The 27,896-nt window shown below is 46.2% G+C and overlaps 1 protein-coding gene across 1 annotated transcript in view; it reads left to right on the top strand.

The window, feature by feature from the left end:
• Positions 1 to 27,896, top strand: part of DNAJC11 (DnaJ heat shock protein family (Hsp40) member C11) — a 43,760-nt gene that overhangs the window by 15,701 nt on the left and 163 nt on the right. The window contains exons 4-15 of the mRNA XM_087820146.1: positions 5,267 to 5,368; positions 16,599 to 16,727; positions 17,560 to 17,682; positions 18,660 to 18,733; positions 21,436 to 21,625; positions 22,234 to 22,319; positions 22,652 to 22,768; positions 25,661 to 25,816; positions 26,071 to 26,140; positions 26,663 to 26,720; positions 26,864 to 27,006; positions 27,396 to 27,525. Of these exons, the coding sequence (XP_087676272.1) occupies positions 5,267 to 5,368; positions 16,599 to 16,727; positions 17,560 to 17,682; positions 18,660 to 18,733; positions 21,436 to 21,625; positions 22,234 to 22,319; positions 22,652 to 22,768; positions 25,661 to 25,816; positions 26,071 to 26,140; positions 26,663 to 26,720; positions 26,864 to 27,006; positions 27,396 to 27,525 (1,378 nt within the window). The remainder of the gene's footprint in view (positions 1 to 5,266; positions 5,369 to 16,598; positions 16,728 to 17,559; positions 17,683 to 18,659; positions 18,734 to 21,435; positions 21,626 to 22,233; positions 22,320 to 22,651; positions 22,769 to 25,660; positions 25,817 to 26,070; positions 26,141 to 26,662; positions 26,721 to 26,863; positions 27,007 to 27,395; positions 27,526 to 27,896) is intronic.

Here is a 27,896-nt window from a genome sequence, read left to right on the forward strand (position 1 = left end):
CCCTTCCAGCTATGACATGCTATAATAGAATGCTGTCGAATGTGATGAGGGAAACAAAACAGTACACAGCAGGTGTCTGTGAAACCTGTTACCCTGGGCAGCCCACTGTGTAAGAAAAATTTCTAAAATTCAGAAGCGCCCATTTTCTGGTATTCTTGACTGGTCTTCGAGCCATGGGTGAGTCATTTCACTGCCTTCACTTCCATGTTATCGTCTAAAAGATGAAGATGAAGACTAGTTGTAAAACTCCAAATTGCTATAAGAACATATAGGTGCTGCTTAATTTCATTAAGGAAACCCAAGAAATTTTGGGTGGCTATTAACATTAAATTGACTACTGTTATTTTTTTATCATCATGTAAGATTTCCCTTGAAGTTCTTTGTTAGTTCATCTCAAGCCTGTGTGCCGTTCTCTTCTAATTCTAGCATGAAAACCTCCTAACCTCTTCCTGGTAAGGAGAAGACAAGCGAAACGGCTCTAGTCCCCTTGCCCACTATTGCCTCATATTGGTAACTTGTGAGCCACATCCAGCCCCTAGCCATGTTTTGGTTGCCCACTTGATGAATTGTAGTTGCTAACATTTAAAACTTGGGAGGTTTGACATTAAAATCCAGTCTTCTTTCTTCTCTTTAAAAATCAGAAGATCTGGTAACACTGTATCTGAATTCCCGTGAGGCAACATTCAACTAAATCCAAGGCGCCCCTGCCCTGTAGTCTGGACCATGCTGTCCAGCTTGTCCCATCCCCACCACTCCTGGTGCTCTTACATCTGGCCTTCACTCATCCACACGCCCACCTGACTACGGTGGCATTTGGTGTCTGCCCTTTGGCTCAGTGGAAGTGGTAGTGCTTCGTATGCATGAGGGCATCATAGCTTAGTGGTGCGTCTAATAGCTTAGCCTTCTTCATCCAAAAAGAAAAGAAAATCCTCTTATATATACTAAGTCTCTGCTCACACTTTATACACCACTTTAAAGTGCCCCCCCTTTTTTTGAAAATGTCGGTTGGTTGTAGTTTTTTATGGCAGCTGTCAGGGCCACAGGAAAGCTGTAGGCCTGTCTTATTTGCCCCAACCCGGGGGTCTAGGTGTTTCATTCCCAGCAGCATTATGCCCACTAGTGGGTGACTTCTTCCTGGCAAAATACTGCGTGGTTTCCTATCTCCCCATTAGAAATGAAGCAAAACCACACTCACAGTAGCGATTATAACAACTCGTAGGCAGTCACAGATGGTGACTGGATAAGCTTCTATAGTCATATTTTTTAGTAAACTGCTATAGGGAAATCGTGCTCTCATCAGTCTGAATTGGCTTTTTTCTGCATGGAAACTAAGCCTTCGCTGAAGATGGAAATGCCTTCAAGGAAGACTGTGAAGACACTTCCCTAGATATTTACTCAGAGGCATTCGTGCCTCACATACAATAGGAAAATGGAGCCCATTGTCCACACTGAACTCAAGTGTGTTTTGTGGAGCTGGCATCCTCCTCATGCCTTCAAGGACCTCCTCCAGCTGGCTGCGTGTTTAATGGGGGGATTCTCCACTTCATCAGAGCATCCACCCCATTGCCCACAATCTGTTAGTCTAAACGCAGGGCCAGTCCGTGAAGGATGGAGGGCTCTTTTAACACCTCTGGCGCCAGAGATGCCAGGGCCCTCCACAGATGCAACAGCCCCCCCCACCCTGTCCCTGCTTGGGCTCACCCCATTCTGTTGATGGATGCTGGAGATTAAATGGAGCTTTTGTAGATCGCATAAAATATTGGCCCTGTTTTCAGGTGTGTTTTTTAACCTTCAGGAGACTGTCATTCTCTGGCAGAATTCTAAAGAAACAAGATGCAGCCCTTCCCAGCTTGTAAAACTGGCCATGTTAGTGCTTGAGGCTGGTCTGAGGTGTCTGTGCAAATACCCAGTTGAAAATGAAACCGGTCCCTTCTTCAGAGAGGCGAAACGCAGCTTTGAGCTATGAATGCTCTGATGGGGTAGAAGCTGGTAACAGCTGGCGGGTGGGGTGGAAGCCACGTGACTCAGGTGTTAGATGGCAGCTGAGCACCCCAGCCCAGACCCCCACAGGTAGTTGTTGTCTACAGTCCTTTCTCCATATTTCATTTCCCTGTGACTCAGACATCAATCTTACAAAGTCTAAGAAAGCCAGCCTGCATTAAGAGCTGTCATGTATTCAGTCAAGGTCATGAAAACAAAGACTTGGACACTCTCTCAGATTGCAGGGGACTAAGGAGGCACAATGACTGAATGCAGTCCTGGGTCCTGGATTGGATCCCGGAACTTAAAAGGAAAGTTAGTGGAAAAACTAGTGAAATCCAGACAGCCTGGGTAATGTGCTAATGTTGATTTCTTAGATTTGACAGCTCTTCCATGGTTATGTGAGGTGGTGATGAGAAGTTGGGGAAGGGCACACAAGAACTTTGTGCGATCTTTGCAGCTGTTCTCAGTTCTAAATAATCTTGCAAATTTATATGAAAGTTCACTGGCTAGAACAGAATTTCCAAAGCAGACGACACCTCATGTAATGTAATCCCCCTCATTTATAGTAGGGAACCGAAGCTCAGAGAACTGGAGTGACTTACCTGAAGTTGCCCAGGATGTCAGAGTAATGTCAGGGAGCCTGGTTTCTGTCCTCTCTCCAGTGTGCCACCTCATTTTCAGAAATCCCTGTTCTGATCTTGCACAAGGCAGTCAGTCTTCTGGCTAGCACAGGGATAGTCGGCAAACGGGCAGGGTGAGTAGTATAGGTGTGTAGATTCACGGGCTGCATTTGATACACCATTGATGAAGAGCATTGAACATGGCTGGCATTTACCACCTGTGATGCAGTGTAGGATCCTGTGTGCTTATACCTAAGGGTGGCCGAGGTGGAACAAAAGCGACTTGCCACTGGCTCAACCTCCTCCCATCCTCCGTCAGAGTGCTGTGGGTGAAGGTGGGCCTGCCCTGCAGAGTTCCTCATGCTCTGGAGGGCCGGCCACTTTGACTTTGCACCAACTATTTGCAGAACTTACGTTAAATACAACTAGAAATGGAATGACTTAAGACCTTTATAATATTCGCCTCTAACTTATCACGGAGTGTGGCAGAGAGAAAGTAATTTGAAGCTATTAATTCAGTCAGCCAGGGTCAGGCAGCTAGAGTTCCTGCAAGTAAATCTTGTTTGGCTCTGGCCTCTATGGGGCCTGACGCTTTTCAGTCTTAATTCTGGAATCTTAAGATTGTTTTGGGGTTTTTTTTTTTAATCAGTATGGGGCACATTCATGGAGTCTGTGTTACTGGCCAATCAAACTTATCTCATCTTCATTCTTAATACTAGCATCCTGCTGACCAGAATATTCAGAATGAAACCTTTCATCCAGGTAGAACTGCCTGTGGCTGTGGGTCCTGTGGAGGAAGCACATCCTGCCCAGACCCACCTAGTCCTTAGCAATCAGTCACAGGTCATCATTGACAGGGGTCCAAATATATTGTGGTTCCACAGTCACAAGTCCACTGAACTGGAGTTTAAGAGGCACGAACAATTTTTAACAGATTTTAAATCATTTTTTCTTGGTCTTTCTTGATCTTCAAGGTAAAATGGAATAGTTGATTACATTTCCCTGAAGCTCTTATATTTTTATTTTCTTTTGATGATGGGAGAGGCTGACAGATTGAGAAGGTAATGCAAACTTTGTAAAACTGTACCTCAATTTTTGTCCAAGACAGGGTAACTGGGGACATGAACATGCCATGAATGGGTGCACGTGCCCTCACCGTTTGTAAAATCTAGCAGCGTGGGTGTACGGTCTCAACTAAGTACACCAAGCAACTGCTGTCACACCATTGAGGACCTGCAGTTTGTTCTTGGATGAGTGTAACTATTTTTATTTTAAAACTGCCTTTAAAAGAACTACCTTCCCATTTTTCGTAGTGATTTATTAGAGGAGAAAATGTTTTCTGTATTTTTTTTTCTGTGTACTTCCTGCAAGCAGTGGTGAATGAATTACTCAAAAGTATTTTTGGAAAGGCCAGTTTTTGTATTTATTTTTCTGTATTGCTGAATAGTAAAATCAAGTTGCACAAAAACCTATAATGTGATTCCATTGATGTTAAAATACGTGTACACACACATACATATGCCTAGAAGATTTTTAGGAGATACATAAAAAATTGTGTTAGCCTGTGAAAAGAGGGAGGGTGGTATAGGGGGAATTGTACTTTTAACTTTATATCTTTCTGTACTGCTTTGATTTTTTTGCTATAAACAGGTATTTTTAAAAATAATTTTTAAACTTATGATTTCCAAGATAGCTTTTTCTCACATCACCCACCTTTTTAGATGTTTGAGCAGCCTCTCAGGATTTCCCTATGTTTATCCCACTGATACAGGGAATGTGCTGTTTGTTCTTTTTTCCCTCTGGTCCATCTAATGACTTCAGTCTAGTCTGTTCTGCTTCACTGTCTGTGCATCTCACAGGCCATAGGATTTGGGCCCCTTAGAAAGCACGTGATGCAGTTTCCTCTTTCACAGGTGTGACCCCTGAGGTCCACGGTGGCCTTTTTCTGCCTCTTTGAAATCTCAGCTAGATTGTTTTTCTTTCATGATAAGCTAAGAATGACCAAGGTGAGAGACCTTATTTTCTCATATATGTGGCATCATTGTGCATCCCTGGGTATTAGTGTTAACGTTGTCTGCTATTTGGTACCTGAGTATTGTTTATACTGAAGTGTAACTGATACAGCCTGAGGTTCATATCATATTGTAGGGGAAAGAGTCCCATAATTCAAAAAACACCCAGACCTGAGGGCTTAAGATTCCTTGGTCTAAGAAGCTGAAAGGGCATCTCCAGCGACAGCCCAGCTCACGGAGGAGCGGTGGCAGTGCTGTTGTGGACAGCTTTACCTTCATCTTGATATTTAAAACTTGTTATCTGGAACTCATTAGGAAATTTAAACTATGAGACTTAAGGTGATGTTTTCTTTGTAAGATTCCTGCAACCTCAGAGACAAGTTACTAAAATGAAAGAAATAGTGCTTAAGTCTCTTTGGAGACCATGACCTTGGGAGTGACTAGAGCACAGACTGAGTGGCTGTGCCAGTAAACCTCGCCTCCCCTTACCAGGTTCCTGGGGCATCTGGTGTAAAAACTCACCCCGGTTTCATTGACATCTGTTGAAGTCCTGGACAACATGTGCACACCAGGTTAACCACCCCAGTTGTGTGTGTATTTCCCTCTCTAACTGGGTCCTTGACTGTGCTCTCTCCCCTCGGTCTCCCATAGGTGGTGGAGAGGAGGAGAACTCCGGCTGAAATCAGAGAAGAGTTTGAGCGGCTGCAGAGAGAGCGGGAAGAGAGGAGACTGCAGCAGCGAACCAATCCCAAGGTGAGCCCATGGCCTGCCCGGGAGAGGCAAGGCTATAGTACCAGGAGGCAGGTCCACACCATTAGGTGCCTGTGGTGTAAAGTAGTAACATGCAAATTAAACCATATGGAGGGAGCACAAAACCAGTCCCGTGGTTCTCCCAGAAGCCAAGGAGACTCCTGAGCGGAAACACACGTTCCCTCTGAGACGTCTGTCTGGTCATCCTGCAGAAGCCTTGATGTATGGAAATCAGTTAGAGATCAGTGTCAGGAAAGGAAAGCCACCCAAGCACACACTGAGGCAACAGGATTCCGTGCACCAGTCAGGATACAGAGAGCCGGGTAACGCAGAGGGTTTGGGACATTGCCAGACTGCATTAAGCAGGGGCCTGTGCTCATCAGCCCGGGACAGTTGTGCCAGCACCAGTCACCAGGCTATTTCAGCAGTGATGAAGTGACCCTCTTTAACTCGATCAAGTCCCTAACGGAGTTTATGTCATGTAATCAGTGACATCCTGAGTCTGGGAGTTACTTTTCAGTCCTGCATATATCCTTTCCCTTTGATTTGTTGGGGAGGTAAATTGTTCTTGAGTGCATGCCCCAGCCCTGTGTTAAATAGGATATCTTGGTCAGCCTGAGGTGCCAGCTGTACTGAATGGCTAATTGAAGATGGCCCAGTGTTCCTGTTCACCAGTGTTTAATCAGGGGACTCAGCAGCCGGACTCTGTCAGTGTGGCTGGGATGGCCTGGCAGGCAGCCTGAAAATCTTCTAAAGAAAAGAACAGCTGCTAGCTTACAACTGGGAAGCACAATAATATGAACTTCTGATCAAATACATTCTAGAAAGTAGAAGACCCCTGCAGCATTTAAAGGACTGAATATTTATTTATTTATTTAAAACATATCTTTATTGATTTCAGAGAGAGGAAAGGAGGGGGAGAGAGAGAGATAGAAACATCAATGATGAGAGAGTCATTGATCATCTGCCTAGCCCACAACCCAGGCATGTGCCCTGACCGGGAATCGAACCCCGATCTCCTAGATCCTAGGTCGATGCTCAACCGCTGAGCCATGCCTGGCCGGGCTAAAGGACTGGATATTTAGAAACCTCCCATCTATTTGAATCCTACGTTTCAGAGTATATTTGTACATTCCAACACCTCTCCTTTCCACCACCCTCCCCTTGGACAGATGATGGTGGCTTCAGCAGTGCACAGTTGCCTTTTGATCAGATGGAGGTAGAGAACTGAATCACTGATTGGACCAACTTGGGGAGTGCAAGATCATTAGGAGAGGAGAAAATCTCCGAGGCACCCTGAACTAGTGGGTTCCCTTCTTGGCTCTCCCAGCTGGTGCTGGGGATGCATCTAGTTTGAAAGGTCAGCAGTGCCAGATGGAGGTGAGGGTGAAGGAGATGGGAGGGAGCCTGGCCGGAGCAGGCCGTGGCTCTGATGTCTTTGCTGTTCTGGCTGAAGTTTTGCTGCATTTGGAGCAGTGAAGGGGAAACAGAACGTCCCAGTAGCCTGAGCCTGTGTCCTGTGATAAAATCAGCCATCTGGGTGTGCATAGTGATTGCCGGTTGGGATTCTGTGGAAATGTGTCTCCGGGCCATGTTCTGTGGAAGGAGGGAGTACAGCTGTGACCATTCCACACAAGCATGCAAGATACTGTAAAATCTCAGTACTTTGTATTTCCGTAAACTGCTTCCAAATACATAAGACATTTTCTAACCAGAAATACTGAGTGATAACCAGATGCTGGCTCTGCAGGTTTCGAGGAGAGGTTTTGAACTGGACCTTTTATCCCATCTTTGAGTGTTTTGCTTTTTAAGATGAGTGGAAAGGTTGAGAATGTTCTTATCCTAAGAAGAAAAGGGTGACGTCCTCTTTTAAGACCACAGGGAGAAGGACCACTTTGATGACCATTGAGCTCAGCACTGGCCTATCCCCCAGACCCCCAGTAAGGATCACAGCTCATGGGGGATCAGCAGACAAGATAACATTTGTGATACTGCCGTCTGAACCCAGGATAGATATTTCTCTCCATTCTCGTCAACAAGAGACTGTTGGCAGGAATTTTTAGTAGGATGTATGTGCCAAGAACTGGCAAAAAGGTCAAATGGGGAAAACCATAGGTTAGAAATTCTGACTGGCACAGTGACACAGGACACAGAACAAATCATTTGACAGATGTGTAGTTTCCTCATTTATAAAATGAGGATATCTGTCCTGAGTACCACACAAGTTGTTAAATGGTTGAAAAAAATGGGAAGTAGATATGAAATTATTAGAGAAAGGCAAACCTGCTAAATAAATGCAGAGTAGTACTACACCCAGGTGAGGTTAAGAACTAAGTTTTGTTTTCCTTCAAGTTTTGTGTTTCATTCAACACTGCATGGGAAATACTCAGCTTGGTCAGGCAATTCCTTGGCTGGTGTGACTGGGTTTGGGTGGGGTCTTTGGCTAGCACTGTGGGACCCAGAAGGAATGAATGGAACCCCCAGCTCCAGTGTGTGGAACACACGCATGTGTGCACACGCATGCTGGAGGCAGTGAGGTAGAGCTTTCTGGACAGGTTCAGGTCCCGCCCTCCAGTTCTGTGCCCTGGGTCAGCCTCTTCTCCAGCCTTCCTCAGTTTCTCCCTGTGTGAAATGGGAGGTTTGCCATGAATCCCACTGTTTGGGATCAAAAGACCCCAAGTTCCAAAAATCCTTGTTTAAGTGCCTCTAATTTCTGCCTTTGCTGTGTGAGAATCAATTCCTCTGGAAAGGGGCCGTCCGCACTGAGCCAGTGTAGGGGAGGGAATTGTGGCTGGACAGATAACGCAGCTCCTCTGCACCCTCCAGCACCGCCCGGAATCTGCTGGGACCACGTGCCGTCCTCCCTGAGTCTTGAAGACCTCTGTTTTGTTGGCACACTCCGTCTGCGCCTCTTGCCGTTTAGAGACTAAGATCGTACAGCAGGGTTGCGTGGTGCCATCTTCACTCACCGTGATTATTCAGTTCCTTCTTTGGTAACACCCATAAATCTTGTCTCACTGAGGGTGGCTGCCACTCTGAGTGTCTTTGAAATGAGGAAATTGCAGGCAGCCCTGTGGGATGTTGTTGCTGCCTTCTCAGTGAACTTGTCCAGAGCCTGCTTGAGGCAGAGCATGTAGCTGAGGATTGTTGGGGGGTTGGTTGTCTGGCTCCAAGGGTATAGCCTGCTTCCTTTTTTGAGCCTGTTACATCGGCTTCATGGAGATTATCACTGTGTTTCCTGGACTGTCCCTTTATCCTCTCCCATTAAATAAGTTGACATAAACTCCCCGGCAAGGCTTCCTTTCTGATTTAGGAAGGCTGTCTTACCAGTGTGGTTCCTGTAATAGCTTAAAAACACAATTCAGCTTTATCAGAAAAAAAAATTAAATGATGTATCAAGGAAGACATAAAAACATTTTTAAATCCCACAATGTTCTCATAAAGATATATGAGTACATTACTCAATTATTTGTAAAGGATTTTTTAAAAGATCTGTTTTGGTTGCCATGGCTAATGATTATAGCCATCAGAATGAGCCTGTGGTTATGACTTCAGTCTGCTCCGTGGAAATGACTCTGATGTCATAAACTGACTCAACTTGGCTGACAGGATAATCATGCAGAAGAAAAGCTGTTTGAACCCATATGCTCATTGAGCTCGACGGCAGGAAGGGCCATTTACCGTATGCAGTGATGGGCTGCTTCTGAAACTGAAGAAATTGAGAAGTTGTCATATAAGGACAAGGATCTAGTCTGGGCAAGTGCTGCTACATAAAGCTAGTTTCTGCAGGAGAGCAGAGGTGGCTGGCTGTAGAAGGCACCGGGAAAGCTGTTTGAGCCTCATCCTGTCAGCATCATCACTTATAAGCAGGATGTCAGGATTAAAGACTGCTGTGCATACAGAGGGGAGATGTGGAGTGCCACTGGAGGGGCAGCAGCTGGGACCTGTCCTAAGAAGCCCTGTTAAGTTTGAGTTTGACCCTCCATAATACTGGGAACGCAGGTTCCGCCTTTCATCTCAGGATGAGTCCATGGAGCCGGTCTCTCAAGAGCCACCGTGGGTTCACCAGCTGTAATAAAGTGAGCAAGTTTCACATCGCCTCTTAACGTAATTGCCTCTCTTGGTGGAATTTTCAATTAGTAAATTGCTACTCTTGGAATTGCATTTGACAGAAATCTCTCACATTATCCTTATGGCCAGATAACAAAACATAAACATGGAAATGATTCAGAATGTAATATTCCTGGCTGAAGAACAACTGATTCTACTCCAAGAGGGGTGATTAACGCATCATTTCCAACCTGGTCAGGAGCTCCTCATCCCAGGAGAAGGGCTCTAAGTTGGCATGCTCAGAATTTCTGAGTGATGTCAGTGAAGATGTGTTTGTCACGTTGACAGGTGACCCAAGGTAGAAGGGCAAAAACAGGATCCTAAGGTCCCCGTGAACTAGAATGAAAGGGATAAATAAATGGGAAGAGGGGAGGCAGGAAGCGGTAGTCTTCAATTGACTCGCTGGCTTTAGGTCAGCAACAAGGGAGGAGCTGGCAGGAAGATGACTGGCTCCATACAAGGAACATCAGCCAGGAGGGCTGGTGGGGATTCGTGGAAACGGCGCTTTCATCTACCGTCTTGCTGACAGATTTTCAGTAGTATCATCACTGCACGTAAAGGACTGTACGGCACTTGTCGTTACTGTTGTTCTATGTGAGCGCAGAATTTGGTGCCTTAGAACAAGGGCACCACCTGTGACCTGCCACCTTTGTTTGTCCAGCCCCTGAGCTGAGAATGGTTCTTCCTGCATTTTTAATGGTTTTTACAAAATCAAAAGGAGAATAATATTTTTGTGACACCCAAAAATGATATGAAACTCAAATTCCCACATCCATAAAGTTTTGGGTTTTATTTTTATTTTTTTAACCCTCACCCAAGGGGTGAGGATGTTTTTTCCATTGATTTTTAGAGAGTGGAAGGGATGGGGAAGGGAGTGAAGGGAGAGGGAGAGCGAGGAGAGAACCTGCCACCCACTTACTGGACTGTTCAGTTATTGTGGCCTTGTTTAAAGAAACAACAGAGTGGTTGAAAAGGTGATGACTTGAGTAATATTTTTAAACTTCTAAAGGCTACTCTGCCCTCTGGTGAAAATCGGTTGATTGTCAGTATAGAGTTAACATAAATATTTATCATTTTTAAAGTTTTCTTTTTAAGTGAGAATAAGAAAGGAAATAAAACCCTATTTTACATTATTCTGCAAGGTTTAGCCAGTACAATTGGACAAATGATAAAAGACATAAAATTTGAAAGAGCCATTATTATTTGTATGTGATATGATTGCCTGTCTTTAAAGACCCAGCTGAAGACTGGCAGGACTAATGAGTTGAATATAGTGTCCAGTAACAAAATACACTGTACATACACATAAATCACCAGTTCCTGCCACTGTTACCGTTGCCACCTTTGTGGACTACGTATAGCCTCTCCTGACCCCTTCCCTCCTTGCCGCAACACGGCAGCCAGAGTGTGCCTGCAAGACTCGGGTCAAACCAGGTCACTGAGCTGGAAGAGCTCCGATGGCTTTGCCGTCATTCATTGTAAGCCAGCGTCCTTAGAGCGGCCTGTAGACAAGGTGACCATGTACTTCATCATCCAAACCAGGACATATTTGCGAGGAAAAGGGGTGCTTAAAATAATTAAAATTATATAATTTTTTGGAACATTGATTGACCAACACTGGTTTTATTATATTGGAAAACCTATAAAAAGGTTTACTCAAAACTATTTTCAAAAATAAAATATTTCTCTAAAATGTACCTATGTATGCTAAAAAAGTTTTTTTTAATTATATTGATTATGTGAACATTAAAAGCAGAAGCAACAACAACCAAAAAGTAGAAGCTTTTTTTTTTTAAATCCTCACCTGAGGATATTTTTTCCATTGGTTTTTAGAGAGAGTAGGGGGGGGAGAAACATGTGGGAGAGACACATCGATTGGTTGCCTCCCACATGTGCCCCAACCAGGGCCAGGATCAAACCTGCAACCCAAATACATGCCCTTGACCAGAAATCGAACCCAAGACCCTTCAGTGTGTGGGCCTGCGTTCTAACCACTGAGCACACGGGCCAGGGATAGACACATTTTTTACATGTATGCCCACACTTTAATCAGTTGATTCGTTTGTCTCCAATATTGTGTGTTCTGCTTACACATTGCTGCATAGCAGTCCACTCTAAGACTTGGTGGCTTGTAGGAACAATGGCATTTTCTTTCACGGTTTTGTGAATTTACTGGACTCAGCTCATCAGTCCTCACTTGGAGTCTCCTCGTGTGGTTGCAGTCCGATGGCATCTGGCTCTTGTCATGTTGGAGATGGCATCCATACTCATGTGTCTCCACATGCTTCGGCTGGGGCAGCTGGTACAGCTGAGGATGGCCTGGCGTCTCTCCCACATGGCCTGACTAGCATGGGCTTCCTCACAGCATAATAGTCTCAGGGTACTTGGGGTGTTATGTATGGGCTAGCTTCCCCCAAGAGCATGTTCCAGGGGCCCCCACAAAGCTGCAAGTTTTCTTGTGACCTAGCTGTGAAGTCTGCACCATCACATCCACTGAGTTCTGTTGGACAAAAAGCAAGTCCCCCGGGCCAGTGCAGAGTGGACGAGAGGGCCCTGCCAGCGGGACTCCCTGGGAGGCTTCTTCAGATTCTAACTTCCACACTGTCACTGCTGTTTTTCTGAAGAATGTATATTGAAAGCTTTTTTTCCTTTCATCACATTGCCTACCATCTTGATAAAAGTTACATTTATATTTAGTAAATTTGATGTTTCTTGCATTTAATTGATCTTCTCTGCATATCATAGTATTCTTTTTTAAATTTATCTTTATTGTTGAAAGTATTACCGATGTCCTCTTTTTCCCCCCATTGACCACTTCTTCCTGGCACACATGTCCCCCACCCCCATCATATTCTTAATTGAGAAAATACTGTCTCAAGTCCAGATTTCTCCATTTAGAACATATAAATATTTTGGCCCATGTATTTTCCCAGGCATTGTCTTTTTCCCTCCACTCAGAGTATTTTTCTCTGACAGATCTCTTATAAATTGTCTTTATGATCTTTTGAATGCCTCATCAAGTTTAGATGCCACAAAACTGTAGGCCTTTTTCAATTTTGTTCCATTTCAGAACAGAATATAAATTTAATTAATTAAAAATGACAGTTCCACCAAAAGATTCTTACCAAACATTGAAATATCCCCTAACGCCATTATGGAATTTCAAAATGAAATAAACTGAGTTCTGATCATTTTATTTGTTCAGGTTTTCCCTCAAGGGATGAATTTCAGAGTATTCTCAGTTACATGCTTTATGTTCGGTGATTGCAATTTCTTACATATTTTTAAAGCTGAGGGGCCTATTGTGCTTAATTTTAAAAGGGCCTCTGCAAGGACTCAGACATTCCTACTACACAGTTTATAGTGCCCACCAGACTGCGGATCTTTCTGTGTTCAGAATCAGCTTCACGAAAAATTGTCCTGTTACTCTGAATATACAAAAATATTTGTACAGTTTAACAACTATAGCTGGATTTTTCATAGGTGGGCTATCACAGCTTGTTTTGACCCAATCATGCATTATTGCTCTGTAGCTAATTCTTGATTAATGTGGGTTTCTTGATTTATTAAGGTTTTTACCATGATGCTGTACCTCACCAAAATTGGTATTTGGTCTCACCACAAAAATAGTTTTACATTCAGTGCAGAACTGAGTTTATAGTAGCTTGTCACCCTCAATAAATCAAATGATTAGGAAGGGTGACTTAGCTGGTTTTCTGTTTGAAGCATCTGACTGGCATTGACAGAACTCTGGCATCACTCGCAGTCATGAAGCCTCCTGCCCATAGAACCAGCACAGAAACAGCTATTGCTTCATCTTTCGCTCCATGTTACAGCCCTTAGAATGGAAGAGTGGGTGCGTAACAGAGGAATGGCCACTGGATCTGAACAAGTCATTTTTACAGTTGTATGTAGGCACACTGCAGTGCTGCTCACCTTCAGCCTGTGTTCCGAAGGAACAGCTGCCTGGTGAAGATGCTGGGCTTGAGCTAAGCTAAGGCTTGATTTCCATGTTTGCAGTTGGCACTATGATGGTCAGTGGTGGGAAACATTCAGGTTACCAAAGTTCATTAACTTTCTGGGAAAATTAAAATTTAGGACTTTTTTTAAAATCTTCACCCAAGGACATGATTATTGATTTTAGAAAGTGGGGGGAAAAGGGGGGAGAGAAACATCAATCGGTTGCCTTCCCATATGCACCCCAACTGGGGATTGAACCCACAACCTAGGTATGCGCTCTGACTGAGAATCAAACCCACAGCCTTTTTTGGTGTGCAGGATGACACTCCAACCAACTGAGCCACACCAGCCAGGGCAATACTTTTTTTTTAAAACCTGCAGTTTGTTTCATCTCATTGCTGCTTAAAGAGTTCATTAAAAAAGAGCCCGGCCGGGCGTGGCTCAGCGGTTGAGCATCGATCTAGGATCTAGGCGATCGGGGTTCGATTCCCAGTCAGGGCACATGCCCCGGTTGTGGGCTTGATCAATGACTCTCTCATCATTGATGTTTCTATCTCTCTCTCCCTCTCCTTTCCTCTCTCTGAAATCAATAAAGATATATTTAATTTAAAAAAAGAAGAAAAAAAAAGCATTACCCTCCCACCCAAAAAGAAGCCCTATAGATTTATATTGGAAGTTGCCAGATTTGGCCCACTGCCTGTTTCTGTGTGGTCTATGAGCTAAGAATTTTTTTAATATTTTTAAATGGTCGAAAACAATCAAAAGAAAAATAATATTTTGAGATGTGAAAATTATATGAAAATCAGATTTTGGGATCAATGAATGAAGATTTGTCGGAATAGTCAGGCCCAGTCATTTACTGGATAGTCTGGCTGCTTTCCCTATGACAGCAGTCAAGTCTCAATAGAAACTATATGGTCCACAACACCTAAAATCTATGGCCCTTCATAGAAAAAGTGCCACCGTGATGTACACTTTCAATAGGTGAGAAAACACTGGTGAGAGTTCAGACTGCTCTCATGTGTTCTTTAGGACTGGCCCACCTCTGATTCCCATACATGTTCTCATACACTTAGAGTTTTCCGTGGATGTGGCTGACCAGTGGCTTGACAGCTTTATACACTTCACAGGCCAAGGCACTGGCCACCTGCCTGATGTGCCAAATGGGCAGCAGCACCTAATACCTTTCCCACCACCAACAGACTATGCCGAGCCCCTGGATCAGCAAGCACCTGCATGCAGGTCCTAGGATGGGAGGGGCTGCACATTTTACCTGGAAAGATGAGAGAAGAGTGATGGGCAATCCTTGTCATCCCCTAAAGTCACCGTGCATCCCTCACAGCATCAGATAAGACGGTGGCAGATGCTGGAAGTACAAGGTGAAGGCCTGTCCACCCAACCTACTCTGGCTTCTTAGTTTAAGGCACCTGTTGATGATAACTGATGATAATACTTTGTTTAAAAATAGAAACCTGGGATTATTGCTATACCAACCTAAATAAGAGGCTTAAACTGGCAGCATCCCCCAAACACCCCCACCCCATGTGCACAACACCCCTTCCGAGTTCCTTGTCTGCCTTCTCCCCCCCCCTTCCCCCCCCCCCCGCTCCAGGCCCATTGGCCCCCTCACTCCTCTGGACACCCACAGGCTCATCCCTCATTCCCCTCATACGTTTGTTAACACCTCCCCTTCTCAGGGAGAGAAACACCCTTCCAAGCTACTTTGGGGTGATAGAAAGGTTCTGTGTCGTGATTTTGGAGGTGGTTTCACAGGTATAGACATCTATGGAAATTCACTGAATTGTGTACTTCAAATGGGTGCAATTTATATTATATGTAAGTTAAAACTTGGTAATGTTTTTAAAAATGGGCTTCAAAGAATGTAAGAAAATGCATGTGGTCATGGTTTTATATGTTAGATTAAGATTATTATATGCCCACTTGATGCCCTGGCCAGGTGGCTCAGTAGATAGGAGCATCGTCCTGTATACCAAAAGGTTGCGGGTTTGATCCCTGTTTGGGGCATGTATGGGAGGCAATAGATCAATGTTTCTCTCGCTCTCTCCCCCCTTCCCCCCCCTTCCCTCACTCCATCTCTTCCTCTCTTCCTTCCTCCTCCGCCCCCTGCCTTCTCAAAAAAAAAATTTTTCTAAATCCTGGCCAGGCATGGCTCAGCAGTTGAGCATTGACCTAGGACCCAGGAGATCGGGGTTCAATTCCCGGTCAGAGCACATGCCCGGGTTGTGGGCTTGATCCCCAGTTGGGGGCATGCAGGAGGCAGCCGATCAATGACGTTTCTATCTCTCTCTCTCCCTCCCCCTTCCTCTCTCTGAAATCAATAAAGATATATCTTAAAAAAAAAAAATCAAACATATCCTCCTGTGAGGATAAAAAAAGATACATACCCACTTGAAAAGTCCTATGAAAATAAAAGAAAATAATAAACATTGATTTTCTGAGTAAAGAGCATTTTTATCAGTCAGCAAAATTTTAACTTAGTATTTCTTGAGAATATGGTGTTCTGTTTCTCAAAACTTAATTCTCAATTTTAGCAAGCAGAACAATTTTTCAATCTCCCATTTGTTCATAATTTATTTTTGTTTGCACTTCTTTACCTTGGAAAGTATTTTTACATTTTAAACAGTTTTAAGGTAGTTTTGGGATGTAAGAGTAATTACAAGAAAATGTTTAATCTGTGTAGCTAGTTTTAGGTTGTTTTATACATTAAGGGTTAAATCTGGAGATGATCTGTTTAGAGCCATGAAGTATGTCCTGTTCGGTCTCTGAAAATCAAATTGTATGGGTTTATTTGTTTTTTGATAGAAAAACATTGATTTGTTGTTCCACTTATTTATGCAGTCGTTGGTTGATTCTTGTATGCGGCCTGTCTAGGGAAAGAACCTGCAGCCAAATTGTGTAGATCTTATTTCTTTTCCTAACACTTATCTTTGGCATGTCCTTTCCCTGCAGGCATGACAGGTTTTCTGATCAAAGTTGGTTGTGCTCTGCCATTGCTTGGTCTGAACCGTGACATTCATACTATGTGGACTCATGGTGGAGTCCTGCCTGGACCCAGTGGCCCAAGTGCACTGCTCACATGTAGTGCATTGCTTCATCCCACAGGCGCCTCCCCTGGTGCTGACTGCTTGTTTCTCTGCCCCAGGGTACCATCAGCGTTGGCATCGATGCCACTGACCTCTTTGACCGCTATGAGGAAGAGTATGAAGATGTGTCTGGAAGTGGCTTCCCGCAGATAGAAATTAACAAGATGCACATATCCCAGTCTATCGAGGTACAGTGCACAGACACCCCTCACCCCAAACCCCACCCCCGGCACGGTGGGCTGGGTTAACAAGGCACAGCGCATGAGCAGCTGGGACAAGGGAGTCTGCTCAGGGTTTTTCTCACCTTTATTTATGAAAGGATACAATGAACCACTGAAAAAAGAGCTCCAGTCCCAGCCTGTTGTTACTGCAGCATGAGTGCCGGGGCAGAGGCTTAGCTTCCAAGGTCACAGAGCTTTTCAGTCAGGAGGTGCAGATGGCCTGGGAGCCTGAGGTCATGGTGATTTTAGGAGAGAAAGCAGACCTCATGGGTAATTCAAGAACCAGTCTTAGTTTTAAGGCACACTTTACTGTGCTGAAAACAATATTCAGCTGAGCCCTGGGGTGACTAAAATGTCATCTTTCTGCCCGCTATTTGGATGTGGCAATCTGAGGGTTACAGTGGGTCTCTGTCGCCTCAAGTCACTTATTCTCAAGTGCATCATCCTAGACCCTAAAGGCCTACCTCAGTCAGTACGGCCATAGGAAGGCACATAGTGATCACTGTAGACTGACACCGTGGGCAAACTAAGAACCAGCTCTTAGCTCTGTTGTTTCCCCTGGTTTTTTGACATTTGCCCATTAAATCTTTTACAAACCATGACCTTGGTGGCTGCATGCAGGTCAGATGGCAAAGTAGGGGAGAAGCGAAGCCGTTGAGGTAATTCCACTCCCCAATGCCATTGCACTGAGGAATTGCCGCACAGTGGGCCTTGCTCTTACCATCTAATCATTAGACTTCTGTTCTTGGCATTTCCTGTTGCTTTGACGCCTTTATTACCTGCAAATGTCATTTCCTAGGCACCATTGACAGCTACAGACACAGCCATCCTCTCTGGAAGCCTCTCGACCCAGAATGGGAATGGTGGGGGTTCCATTAACTTCGCGCTCAGACGAGTCACCTCTGCGAAGGGATGGGGAGAGGTAAGAATGTCAGCCAGTGGGCCATGTTCATCACAAAGACTTGTTTTTGAACATTTACACTCTGAAAGCTGGCCCTTGATGACCCAGGTTGTCCTCATCACTGTGCAACAGGGTACCAGATGTCAAACCTCACAAGATAACTCTCACCAAGAGAAAAATATGTCTCTCACCTGAGAAGGAATCCCTATAGTCTGCCGAACACTCACAGTTAGGCTAGAACAACAGTTTCCCTGGAGATGCCAATTTCTAGAAATCTAACTTCTGGAAACTCCGCATCTTTGTTCCCCTTAAGCAAAAACCTGTAGGCTATTCCATTTCCCTACACAATTCAGAAGGCAGTGCCTATGTCTTGGTGCGCTGGTCCACTGGTTGGCAGTCATTTAACAGCCATATCTGCCAAGCAAATTGAGCTGCATCAAATTAACATTGAAGAGTTGCCTTGAAAGTCACCCAGACTAGTAAATGAGGCAGCCAGGACAGGCTGGGCTTCCAAGGCTGTGAGTGCGGAACTGCTGATGGGTTTAACATCAGGCCCCTGAGAACCATCTCCAGTCACCTGTGATACCTGCAGACGATGAAGCAGAGCAGAATGAAAATGCAGAGATAAGGGCACTGCGTGGGAGGGGAGGGCCCACACCTGACTGTGCAGGCAGGCGCTCTGCAGACAAGGGAGGGACTCCGATCCAGTCTCCCCTCCAGACCTGAGCTTGGGAGGTGAGCAGTGGAGCTTGGAGGGAGGGCTCCTTTCTGAAACATTCCTCAGTGGAGCCTGCCTTTTTTGAGTCAGTGGACACAGTCACCTCCATCTGGCAGAGATGGATGAGACAGTAAGAATCTTCCAGCCCCTGCTTTTCGAGCACTGGCAGAGGCCTATGACATGGAATCAGATGAAGGAATTGTGCCAGTGCTGACCTGAGGCCTGGGCTACTGGTGTGAGAGGAAACACCTTTAATGCTTTCTTTTTCCTTTTTGAACAGTTAGAATTCGGAGCTGGGGATCTGCAGGGCCCTCTCTTTGGTCTAAAGCTGTTCCGTAATCTCACGCCAAGATGGTAAATATAAAGAGATCAATGCTCTTTGATGGTCTTTGTGGATTAGGGGATCAGAAGCTGTGTGTTCTTTTTGTCAAGGTCGTCTGGAATTGCCTGTCTGCCCTGCGGGGTCATTAGGGCAGGCCCTGCAGAGCCAGCGAGGAGCCAGACTGTGTAGGAGCAGGATGCACAGAGCACTGGGTGGGGGCCTGCTGCTTGGTGGTCAGTGCCCCGCAGGTCCTCTATGGGGCTGAGGCTCTGGCCCTGCCTGGTCACTGTGGGCTGGGAGGACCCGGGAGACTGGAGGGGAGGTGCCTTCATAGGGACATTGGTTAGCGATCTTTTCTTTTTTTAAATATATCTTTATTGATTTCAGAGAGAGGAAAGGAGAGGGAGAGAGAGAGAGATAGAAACATCAATGATGAGAAAGTCATTGATCGAGCCCACAACCTGGGCATGTGCCCTGACCAGGAATTGAACCCTGATCACCTGGATCCTAGGTTGACGCTCAACCTGTGAGCCACGCCCGACCGAGCTGGTTAGCGATCTGAAACATTTATGAGCTTGTGCACCATTTGTCCCCGAGAATGTGCGTAAAGCTCTGAAAAGGGGTTCCGTAAGCAGTGGGCAGCTGGGGAGACCGCCTGGTCTCAGGGAGTGAAGGTGCTAGAGCTTTAAGCCCTGCGGCATGATGTCACACTCCCTGTCCCTTCTAGAGCAGCGGGGGTGGCCTCATTCCCATTTGGGGGTACCCGTGTGAGCTCAGATAAGGACTGAGTGGAAGGTGTAGCCTCTCCCTGGGGGATAAAGTACAGCTCAAGGAGGCCTGGGTAGCTTGCTTCCTCTGGGCGTGTATTGGTGTCTGCCACATTCTGCGGGGTAAGACCAGTCCCTGCCCTTCGTTCCCTAGTAAAAGCAAGTCTGCAGGTCCATCCGACATACGGAGGGTCAGGGAAGTGTGAGGTAGAGGACGTCATCTGGGACAGAAGACCGCGTTTTGTGAAGATGAGCACAGCCTGGGTGGAGAACGCGGGGAGGGGTGCTTCAGGCCGCCGTGTTGAGTAGAACCCGGCTTCTGCCTCTGCTCTAGGACTTGGATCAGGGTCTGGGAAGGGGACAGGATTTGTACTTTTAACCAGAGCATCAGGTGAACAGTGTCTTATGTGGGTGTCATCGTGGCCCTAACCTTGTCTGCTTAGGATTGTCACCTCTGATGCTGACTGAAAGCACAGATCCCTGCCTCAGCCCCTAGTTTGAGCAGAGCAGGTCATTCTGAAGATCGGACACCTGAGGAGACATGTCTTTGAAGAAAACCCGTAGCTCATTTCTTCTCGTTGAGCCTCAAAGTACCCACAGCGTGGTCACCTGGGTCTAGTGCTGGCTCGTCGTCAGCTTTTGCAGATGTGGAAATTTCATCATGGTCTCATTTATCAGACTTGAAGGAAGATTATAAACAGGGATGCCTGTTTATTCGTGCACAGTGTCTGCTCTTAGGGTGTCCTAATCCCAGGGGCAAGTTCCCTGCAAGTCCAAACTCTGTCTTAAAATTCTAGGGGAGACTTTTCTCTCTCTTCCTGCTTGCTCCCCTGACTCCAGTGTGACTAAAGCAGGAACTGCAGCCGTTGTGCAACTTGAGGATGAACTAAGTGAGAGGAAAGGCTAGGTTGGGGCCTGAGGCGGGAAAGGCGCTAATTCATTTGGCTGTGGGAAGCTATTGGAAGTCTGTGTGTAGGAGCGAATCTGATCAGAGTGATCACATTTACTATTATTTTAATGGAAAAAGGGACACCTCCAGAACTTAGGAAGAAGAGAGAAAAGCTAAATTTAGGCAGTCTAGTGCCTGCCGGGCTTTTGGCTAAGGGCACACCGTTTGCTCACCTTTTAACACCTTGAGTCAAACGGTGTGAATTCCTTTGTTACTGAGGTGAAATACCCCTTTTAACCAGAAGATGGGGCTGACTCCCTGGAAACAACTTCAGAGGCCTTTGGGGGAATGGTTTTCTGTATGGAGGTGCTGGCATAAGGTCGCATCCTTCACTGACTGTTTCATTACTGTGTTGATGAGATGCCATAGGACTTAACTCCTGTTTATATCAATTAGCCTGTTGTAAAACTGGTTTTGTTGTACATCATGTAGCTTACAAGTCGCAGGACCTATTGAGGACATTAAGTGAGGACTTCTTGTACCAGCTTTCCAAGTAGCTTCAGTCCGTGGATGTCCATCAGAATCCCATGGGCAGTGTTTTCGTGCCTGGGCCGCCCCCCGGAAATTCTGGTTTAATTGGTCTGGGGTGGGCTCTGGGTACTGGTTCTCAAACTCTGCTGCACATGTAGTCACCCGCAAGCTTTTAACACTCTGACCAGAATGCCTGGCGGTAGGAGCACCGTTTTTCTAGACTAGCAGGCGATTCTAGTGCCCGGCCAACTTTGGGAGTCTCCCAGGTGATTCTAACTGCCTGGCTAGGGAACACAGACATTTGGGTGCCTCTCTGGTTGTGGCTGAAGTGGGAATGGGTGGGATGGGGAGTGCAGATTAGCAGGGCGATGGCTGGAAAGGTCCCACCAAGTCACCCTCCATCTCCTTCTTGTGTTAGAGGCTTGGCCTCTTGCTTTCCATGTAGGGATAATGGAAGTGATGTGAGCAGGGTCTCAGCAGAGAGGAAGGGGCAAGAACAGCTGAGGCCAGGCATCATCCAGGACCCTTTCTGTCTGTGTCCCCCCAGCTTTGTGACGACCAACTGTGCTCTGCAGTTTTCATCCCGCGGAATCCGGCCTGGCCTCACTACTGTCCTGGCTCGGAACCTGGACAAGAATACTGTGGGTTACCTGCAGTGGCGTTGGGGTATCCAGTCGGCCATGAACACGAGCATCGTCCGGGACACCAAAACCAGCCACTTCACTGTGGCCCTGCAGGTGAGGATGGATTCCTCCCCCTCCCTCAGTGTGCCCTTGCAGCCTGTACCCTGGTCACCCTGCCCGAATCTGAGCACCTGTGGTGGGGACCCAGTGAGGCAGGTTCTAGTCACTGCCACCCAGGGTTGTTGAAATGCCGTTGCTTGCGGCCACCCAGTGTAGTTGTGTTTAGTTACCCTAAAGCCAGATCCCTTTTTCACATCTTCTGGTGGGAGGAGCCCACAGAATCAGGGTGGGGGCAGCCCTGGTTGGTAGGTGACCCCAAAGCAGAGTTGTGTGCTCATATGTCACTTTGTCAGGGGCACAGGGAGAGAGAGAGGCCACCCCTCAAAGGGCAGCTCTCACCAGCTGCTGCCATGCAGGAATGCAGGCTCAGTGTTAGACTTGTTCTTTTTCATGAGAAGGCAGAAAACTGGGTTTTTATGTGAAATCTCCCATTGTTTAATATTGGCTATGGATAAATTTTCACACACTGTGGGACTGCCAGATTGCAGCCCATGCCTGAGAGGCCTGCCCACAGTGTGTGCTCAACAGCTAGTCAGAGTAGTACCCTCCTGGCCACAGGGTCTCGGTCACCAGCCATGGTCTCTTTTTCCCTGTCTTTTCAGCTTGGAATCCCTCACTCCTTTGCACTGATCAGCTATCAGCACAAATTCCAGGATGATGACCAGACTCGCGTGAAAGGGTCCCTTAAGTAAGTCCTGGCCTGGCGACCTAGGAGCGTGCCAACGGGGGGGTTTCTGATCGTGGAGCCAGCTGGTGGAAGATACCCACTCATGCTCATCTGTCATATGTGACATTTCTCAAGCACATCCTACTGAGAGGTGGTGGGATTCACTACTGTGCAGACCCAGGGGTTGGGGAACGGGGGATCTAATGGACGAACTAGACCATCAGTGTCCTGGCTTTGTTCTGTTCACTGTGAAGAGGGCAGGACAGGAGGTGGGTGTGGGGACCCAGCCTCTTCTGAGTGACAGTGCCCGTGCACCCTGGTGCTATGGGGCTCTTGCCATCTGCTCCCTGCAGGGCAGGCTTCTTTGGGACGGTGGTGGAGTATGGAGCTGAGAGGAAAATCTCCAGGCACAGCGTTCTTGGTGCAGCTGTCAGCATAGGAGTCCCACAGGGCGTTTCTCTCAAAGTCAAGTAAGTTGAACTCAGATATTTGTGGCCACAGGTTACCTGGCTTCTTGTAATTCACCTGGGCTTTACCTATGGTAGGGGTGAAACAGGGAGGGAGTCTTCCGTTTCTGTCTCCAGTATTCCTTATTCCTTCCTAAAAATCTGAGTTTCCTTCTGACACCAGTTTCTTTGGCTTGAAAAACTGTCTTCAAATTGTTTTATAGTGTAAGTCTGCTAGTGGTGACCTCAGCATTCTTCAACCAAAAAACATGTTTATTTTTCCTTTATTCTGTTTTATTAATATATTTTATCTATTGCATTATTTTATATTATATTAACCTAAAATAGTTCAGTTATGGGCAGTCCTGCCCCAGAGCTAAACTGTTGTTATTGCTATAATTTTTAAAGTCAGGTTTATTGAGATAAAATCTACATAAATTAAAATTCACCCTTTTTATTGTGCAGTTCTGAGAGTTTTGACAGTCATGTAAGTCATGTAACCACTGTCACACTCAGTACATAGGACACTTCCATCATCCCCCAAATCCCATCACACCCTGTGTGTGGTCTTCCAAGCCCTGCCAACCACTCATCTGATTTGCCCCTTATATTTTTGCCCTTTCAAAATGTCATGTAAATGGAATCACGTGAACAGCTGAAGCCTTTGTGCTTCTTTCTTGGGCATAATGCATTTGAGATACGTCCATACTGATACATACGTCAGCAGTGTGCTCCTTTTTATGACTGTTCAGTATTGCATTGTGTAGATGTCCACAGTGTCTCTATTCATCCGTTTAAAGATGTTTCCATTGCTTCCAGTTTTTAACAACTACAAACAGCCAATATAGACATTCATGTAATGTTCATACAGGTTTTGTATGAACATTAAGTTCTGATTTCTCTTGAGTAATCTGTTGGAGTGGGTGTGCTGAGGCATATGGTAAGTGTGCGTTTACTTTCTATAGCAAAGTACCCAGCCATATTCCAAAGCGGTGGATTTATTTTACTTTCCCACCAGAAGCATGAGAGTTCCAGTTGCTCCATATCCTCGCCAACCTTTGGTTATGGGCTTAATTTTGCCTATTTTAGTGGATGTATAGGTATATCCTATTATGGTTTTGATTTGCATTTTCCTAATATCTAATGATGTTGAGTTGAGCGTCTTTTCATGTGCCATCCATAGATCCTTCTTAGTGAAGTGTCTTAAGTCTTTTGTCTGATTTCTTATTGGGTTCTTTGGATTATTTTTTAGCTTTGAGTCTTCTTTATCAATTCTGGAGTTGCTTTTATTTTTAAAGGATATTGTCACTGGACATAGACTTCAGGGACAGCAGGTTTTTTCTTTCAGCATTCTAAAGATGATGTTCTACTTGTCTTCTGACCTCAGTTGTTTCTGATCACAAGTCATTCAGCATTATTCCCCTGCGTGTAATGTCTTTTTTTCCTGGCTACTCAACTTTGGATTTACTTCTGTTTTTCAGCAATTTGACTGCAGTGTACTGGATGTGGCTTTGTTGTGTTTGTGCTGCTTGGGCTTTACTAAATCTTTTGCATTGGTAATCGTAGGTCCTACATCAAATTTGGTATTTTTAGGCCATTAAGTCTTCAAATATGTATTCCTGCCTCATTCTCTCCTCTCTGAGGCTAATCACTTGATTGTTAGATCTCTTGATGTTTTCCCACAAGTTTCTGAGGCTCTGCCCGTTTATCTTCATTCCTTTCTCTCTTTGTTCCACCTACTGGATAGTTGCTGTTGGGCTGTTTATAGGCTCACTGGCTCTTCTCTTGACTCCATCTGCTGTTGGGCCCATGAGCCCATTCAGTGAATGTAGATGACTTTGAGCATAGTTAAAACTGTTGCTTTAAAATCTCATCTGCTAGTTCCAACTTCTGGGTCGTCCAGGGTTGGTTTCTGTTCATTACCTTTTCCTGTTATTTTCTGGGTATGTAGAGTAGTTTGTAGCATATCCTGGGTGTTGTGAGCAATACATTGTAGAGTGTCTATATTCAGTTATGTTTCTCCAAAAAGTGTTGATTTTCCCTTTTAGAAGGTAGTTAGAAGTCAAACTGCAAGTTCAGACTCCCTTTGTGGCCGGAGCCAAAACACAGCACATTTTACCCTCAGCGAGGCCACTGATAGACGAGGGACCAGCTGGAGGTGTATGCATGTTTATGCGCAGATTTTGGGGCTCCCCATCGCTGACCTTCCTTTTTATTAATTGACTTTGGGGTCCCCCCTAGTTCCCAACTTCTGTGGTTGCCCCAAACTCTGACCTCTGGTGCTTCAGTCTAATGGGACTGCAGATTCTTTCCAGTTTTAGCCATCCAGATGGTACAGATTGAGAGTTGCCCTTAGGCTAAATGCTGGTGGGGGGACTCCGAAATTCCATTCTTCTGGATTTCAGCCCTTCCTTTGTACTGCCTGCCTTTAGTTACTATCTAGTGCCTGAAAGTCTTTGTCCCCCTTTAGTACGTGTGGTATGCTTTGTCCAGTAAGAGCTGCTCGGCCATTACTGGAAGAAGAACCTCCTCAATTTGCTAACTTCGGATATCTTCACACACTTACTTCGAATAGGTAAATCGAGGACTGAGATATGACTGTCGCCAGGACACCTGGAGGAATGTCCGCTCCTGTCTTCTAAGGCCACATTTGCTCTGGTCAAGCATTAGTCTGTTGCTTTGCCCTTGAGGTCAGCAGGCACTGGGGCCTTTCTTCTGTCCCACACATCAAATCCAGCAGCTACACTGGATTTGGAACGGGAACCAGCAAAGGGGAGTGGGTTAGGAACAAGCTGACTCCGGGGTTCCTTCTGACTGGTGTTCACTGTGTCTGAGAGGCTCCTCCTGGCGCTGAGGCCCCTGTAACTTCCCTGGAAGCTTGACTCATCTTCGATGTGTTGTTGTTTTTGTTTTCAGGTTAAACAGGGCCAGTCAGACCTACTTCTTCCCTGTTCATCTGACGGATCAGCTCCTTCCCAGCGCTGTGTTCTACGCCACCGTGGGGCCCCTCGTGGTCTACTTTGCTATGCACCGTCTCATCATCAAACCATACCTCAGGGCTCAGAAAGAAAAGTGAGTTTAAAACATGTCACAGGGACGTCACTAAAGAACTCTATTTCTGTTTAAAAGGAGGTTGGGGAGAGCCATCTAGGGACAAAGCAAAAGCTGCACAAGCCTGTGACAAACAGATTTGCTTGAGATTGCCTTGGAAATATTTTTAAAGTTCTAGAACTAGGAATGCAGTAAGATCACAGACTGTTTGCTGGGCACAGGTCCAACAAGGGGTAACACACGCTAATGTGCGGCTTGTGTTTTTCTCGCATAAGGGAGTTGGAAAAGCAAAGGGAAAGCACAGCCACCGACATCCTGCAGAAGAAACAAGAGGCAGAAGCTGCAGTAAGTGCTGCATCAGGCCACCCTGGACGCCCTTTCACTCTGCGTGGATATCTAAACGCTGCGTGCAGAGCACGCACTGCTCCTCTCTCCTCTGGTCCGCAGTTCTTAAACTAGGGCTCAGGAAATACTTCCCATTCTGCGTACTGGTTTCATGCCTCGGGTCTCAGACTTCTTTCCCAGCAGCTGCATCGCTCTTTGTCGTTTTTATATTGCCACTGGGAACTTCAGGCCCAGTTCTAAAGATGAGCTTCAGTTACCCTCAAAAGGCATAGCGAGGTGGTGTTTTAAAGTGGTGGGTCTTGTCCTCTTTTTCTTCCTCTAAAGTGAATTGTGGGGTTTTTGGGTTTTGTAAGTGAATTGTTTTTACATGATGTAGCAGAGGTATCCAGGATGGGTGTCGGGTACTGTCGGGTTCTGTGTGGACAGGGGAAGCTGAAATGAACCCAGCACGTGGTTGTGGCTCTGCACAAAGAGGCGGAGCCCAGCGAGGGCCCTGATGGCTGCCTGCCTTGTTCTTTGCAGGTTCGGTTGATGCAGGAATCTGTCCGAAGAATAATCGAGGCAGAAGAATCCAGAATGGGTGAGAAGACATGGCCTCTCTGGAAACAGGGCGGGCATGGGGGTCCCAAAGGAGCACACTGCTTCCGCACTCCATTGTGGGTGAATGGGGTGTGGGGGTGCCCTGCCAAGGCCCACCCCTGCTCTGACTCAGTCCCTCTTCAGGCCTCATCATCGTCAACGCCTGGTATGGGAAATTTGTCAATGACAAGAGCAGGAAGAGCGAGAAGGTGAAAGTGATTGACGTGACTGTGCCCCTGCAGTGCCTGGTGAAAGACTCGAAGCTCATCCTCACAGAGGCCTCCAAGGTAGAGCACCACGTTCCCAAGGGATTCAGACAGAAAAGGCTTCTCGGGCCTGGGGACAGCTGGCCCCATGGAATGGCCTCTTCTTCGCAGCCTTCGTGTTGCCAGCATTCGCTGTGTGGGATGCTGCCCAGCGCCCAAGTTAGGTCCACACTGGATCAATTTACTTCCCGCATTCATCCACTCAACAAGTATTTACTGAGTACCTACTGTGTGCCAGGTACAACAGCAAACAAAATTCTCATTTCTTTCTCAAGTGGCAAAGTTTGCATCTTCCGAGGGAAAGTCAGGGCCCTTCTAAGGGCACCGCACCTGCAGGTGGTAGCAGACGGCGGTCATGCTGGGTTTAAACACGTCGCGAGTCCTCTTTTAAATCAGAATGTTTGTTCCAGGCTGGGCTGCCCGGGTTCTATGACCCATGTGTGGGTGAGGAGAAGAACCTGAAAGTGCTTTACCAGTTCCGAGGCGTCCTGCACCAGGTGATGGCGCTGGACAGTGAGGCGCTCAGGATACCAAAGCAGTGTGAGTAGCTGCCCCTCTGCAGTTGCAGAGACCAGGAGAGAGGCCCTCAGCTACTGACCGGACTGGGACCAGGGGCATCAGTGTAGAGCAGCAACCACCTTGTTACCCGCCTGGGAGCAGATGGGCTTGGGAGACTCGCTCAGGGCCCATGGTGTGCTGCCCTGCAGGGGCGTCAGCCTTTCCCAGGTGGAATTACAGTGAGCTCTTTGCTTGGAACTGCAGCTCAGGTGGGGGGTGTGAAGTAACCCAGCTGCTCATTTACGTTCCAGAACCATCCATTGGCCAGGCAGCCTCTGGTCTGCTGATGGCTGAACCCCATGGAAAGTGGCCATGGAAACAGTTGCCTTTTCAAACAGAGTCTGTTTTTTCTT

Source organism: Miniopterus natalensis, chromosome 9 (assembly GCF_054644295.1).
Source record: "Miniopterus natalensis isolate mMinNat1 chromosome 9, mMinNat1.hap1, whole genome shotgun sequence".
In the NCBI taxonomy this organism is placed as follows: Eukaryota; Metazoa; Chordata; class Mammalia; order Chiroptera; family Miniopteridae; genus Miniopterus; species Miniopterus natalensis.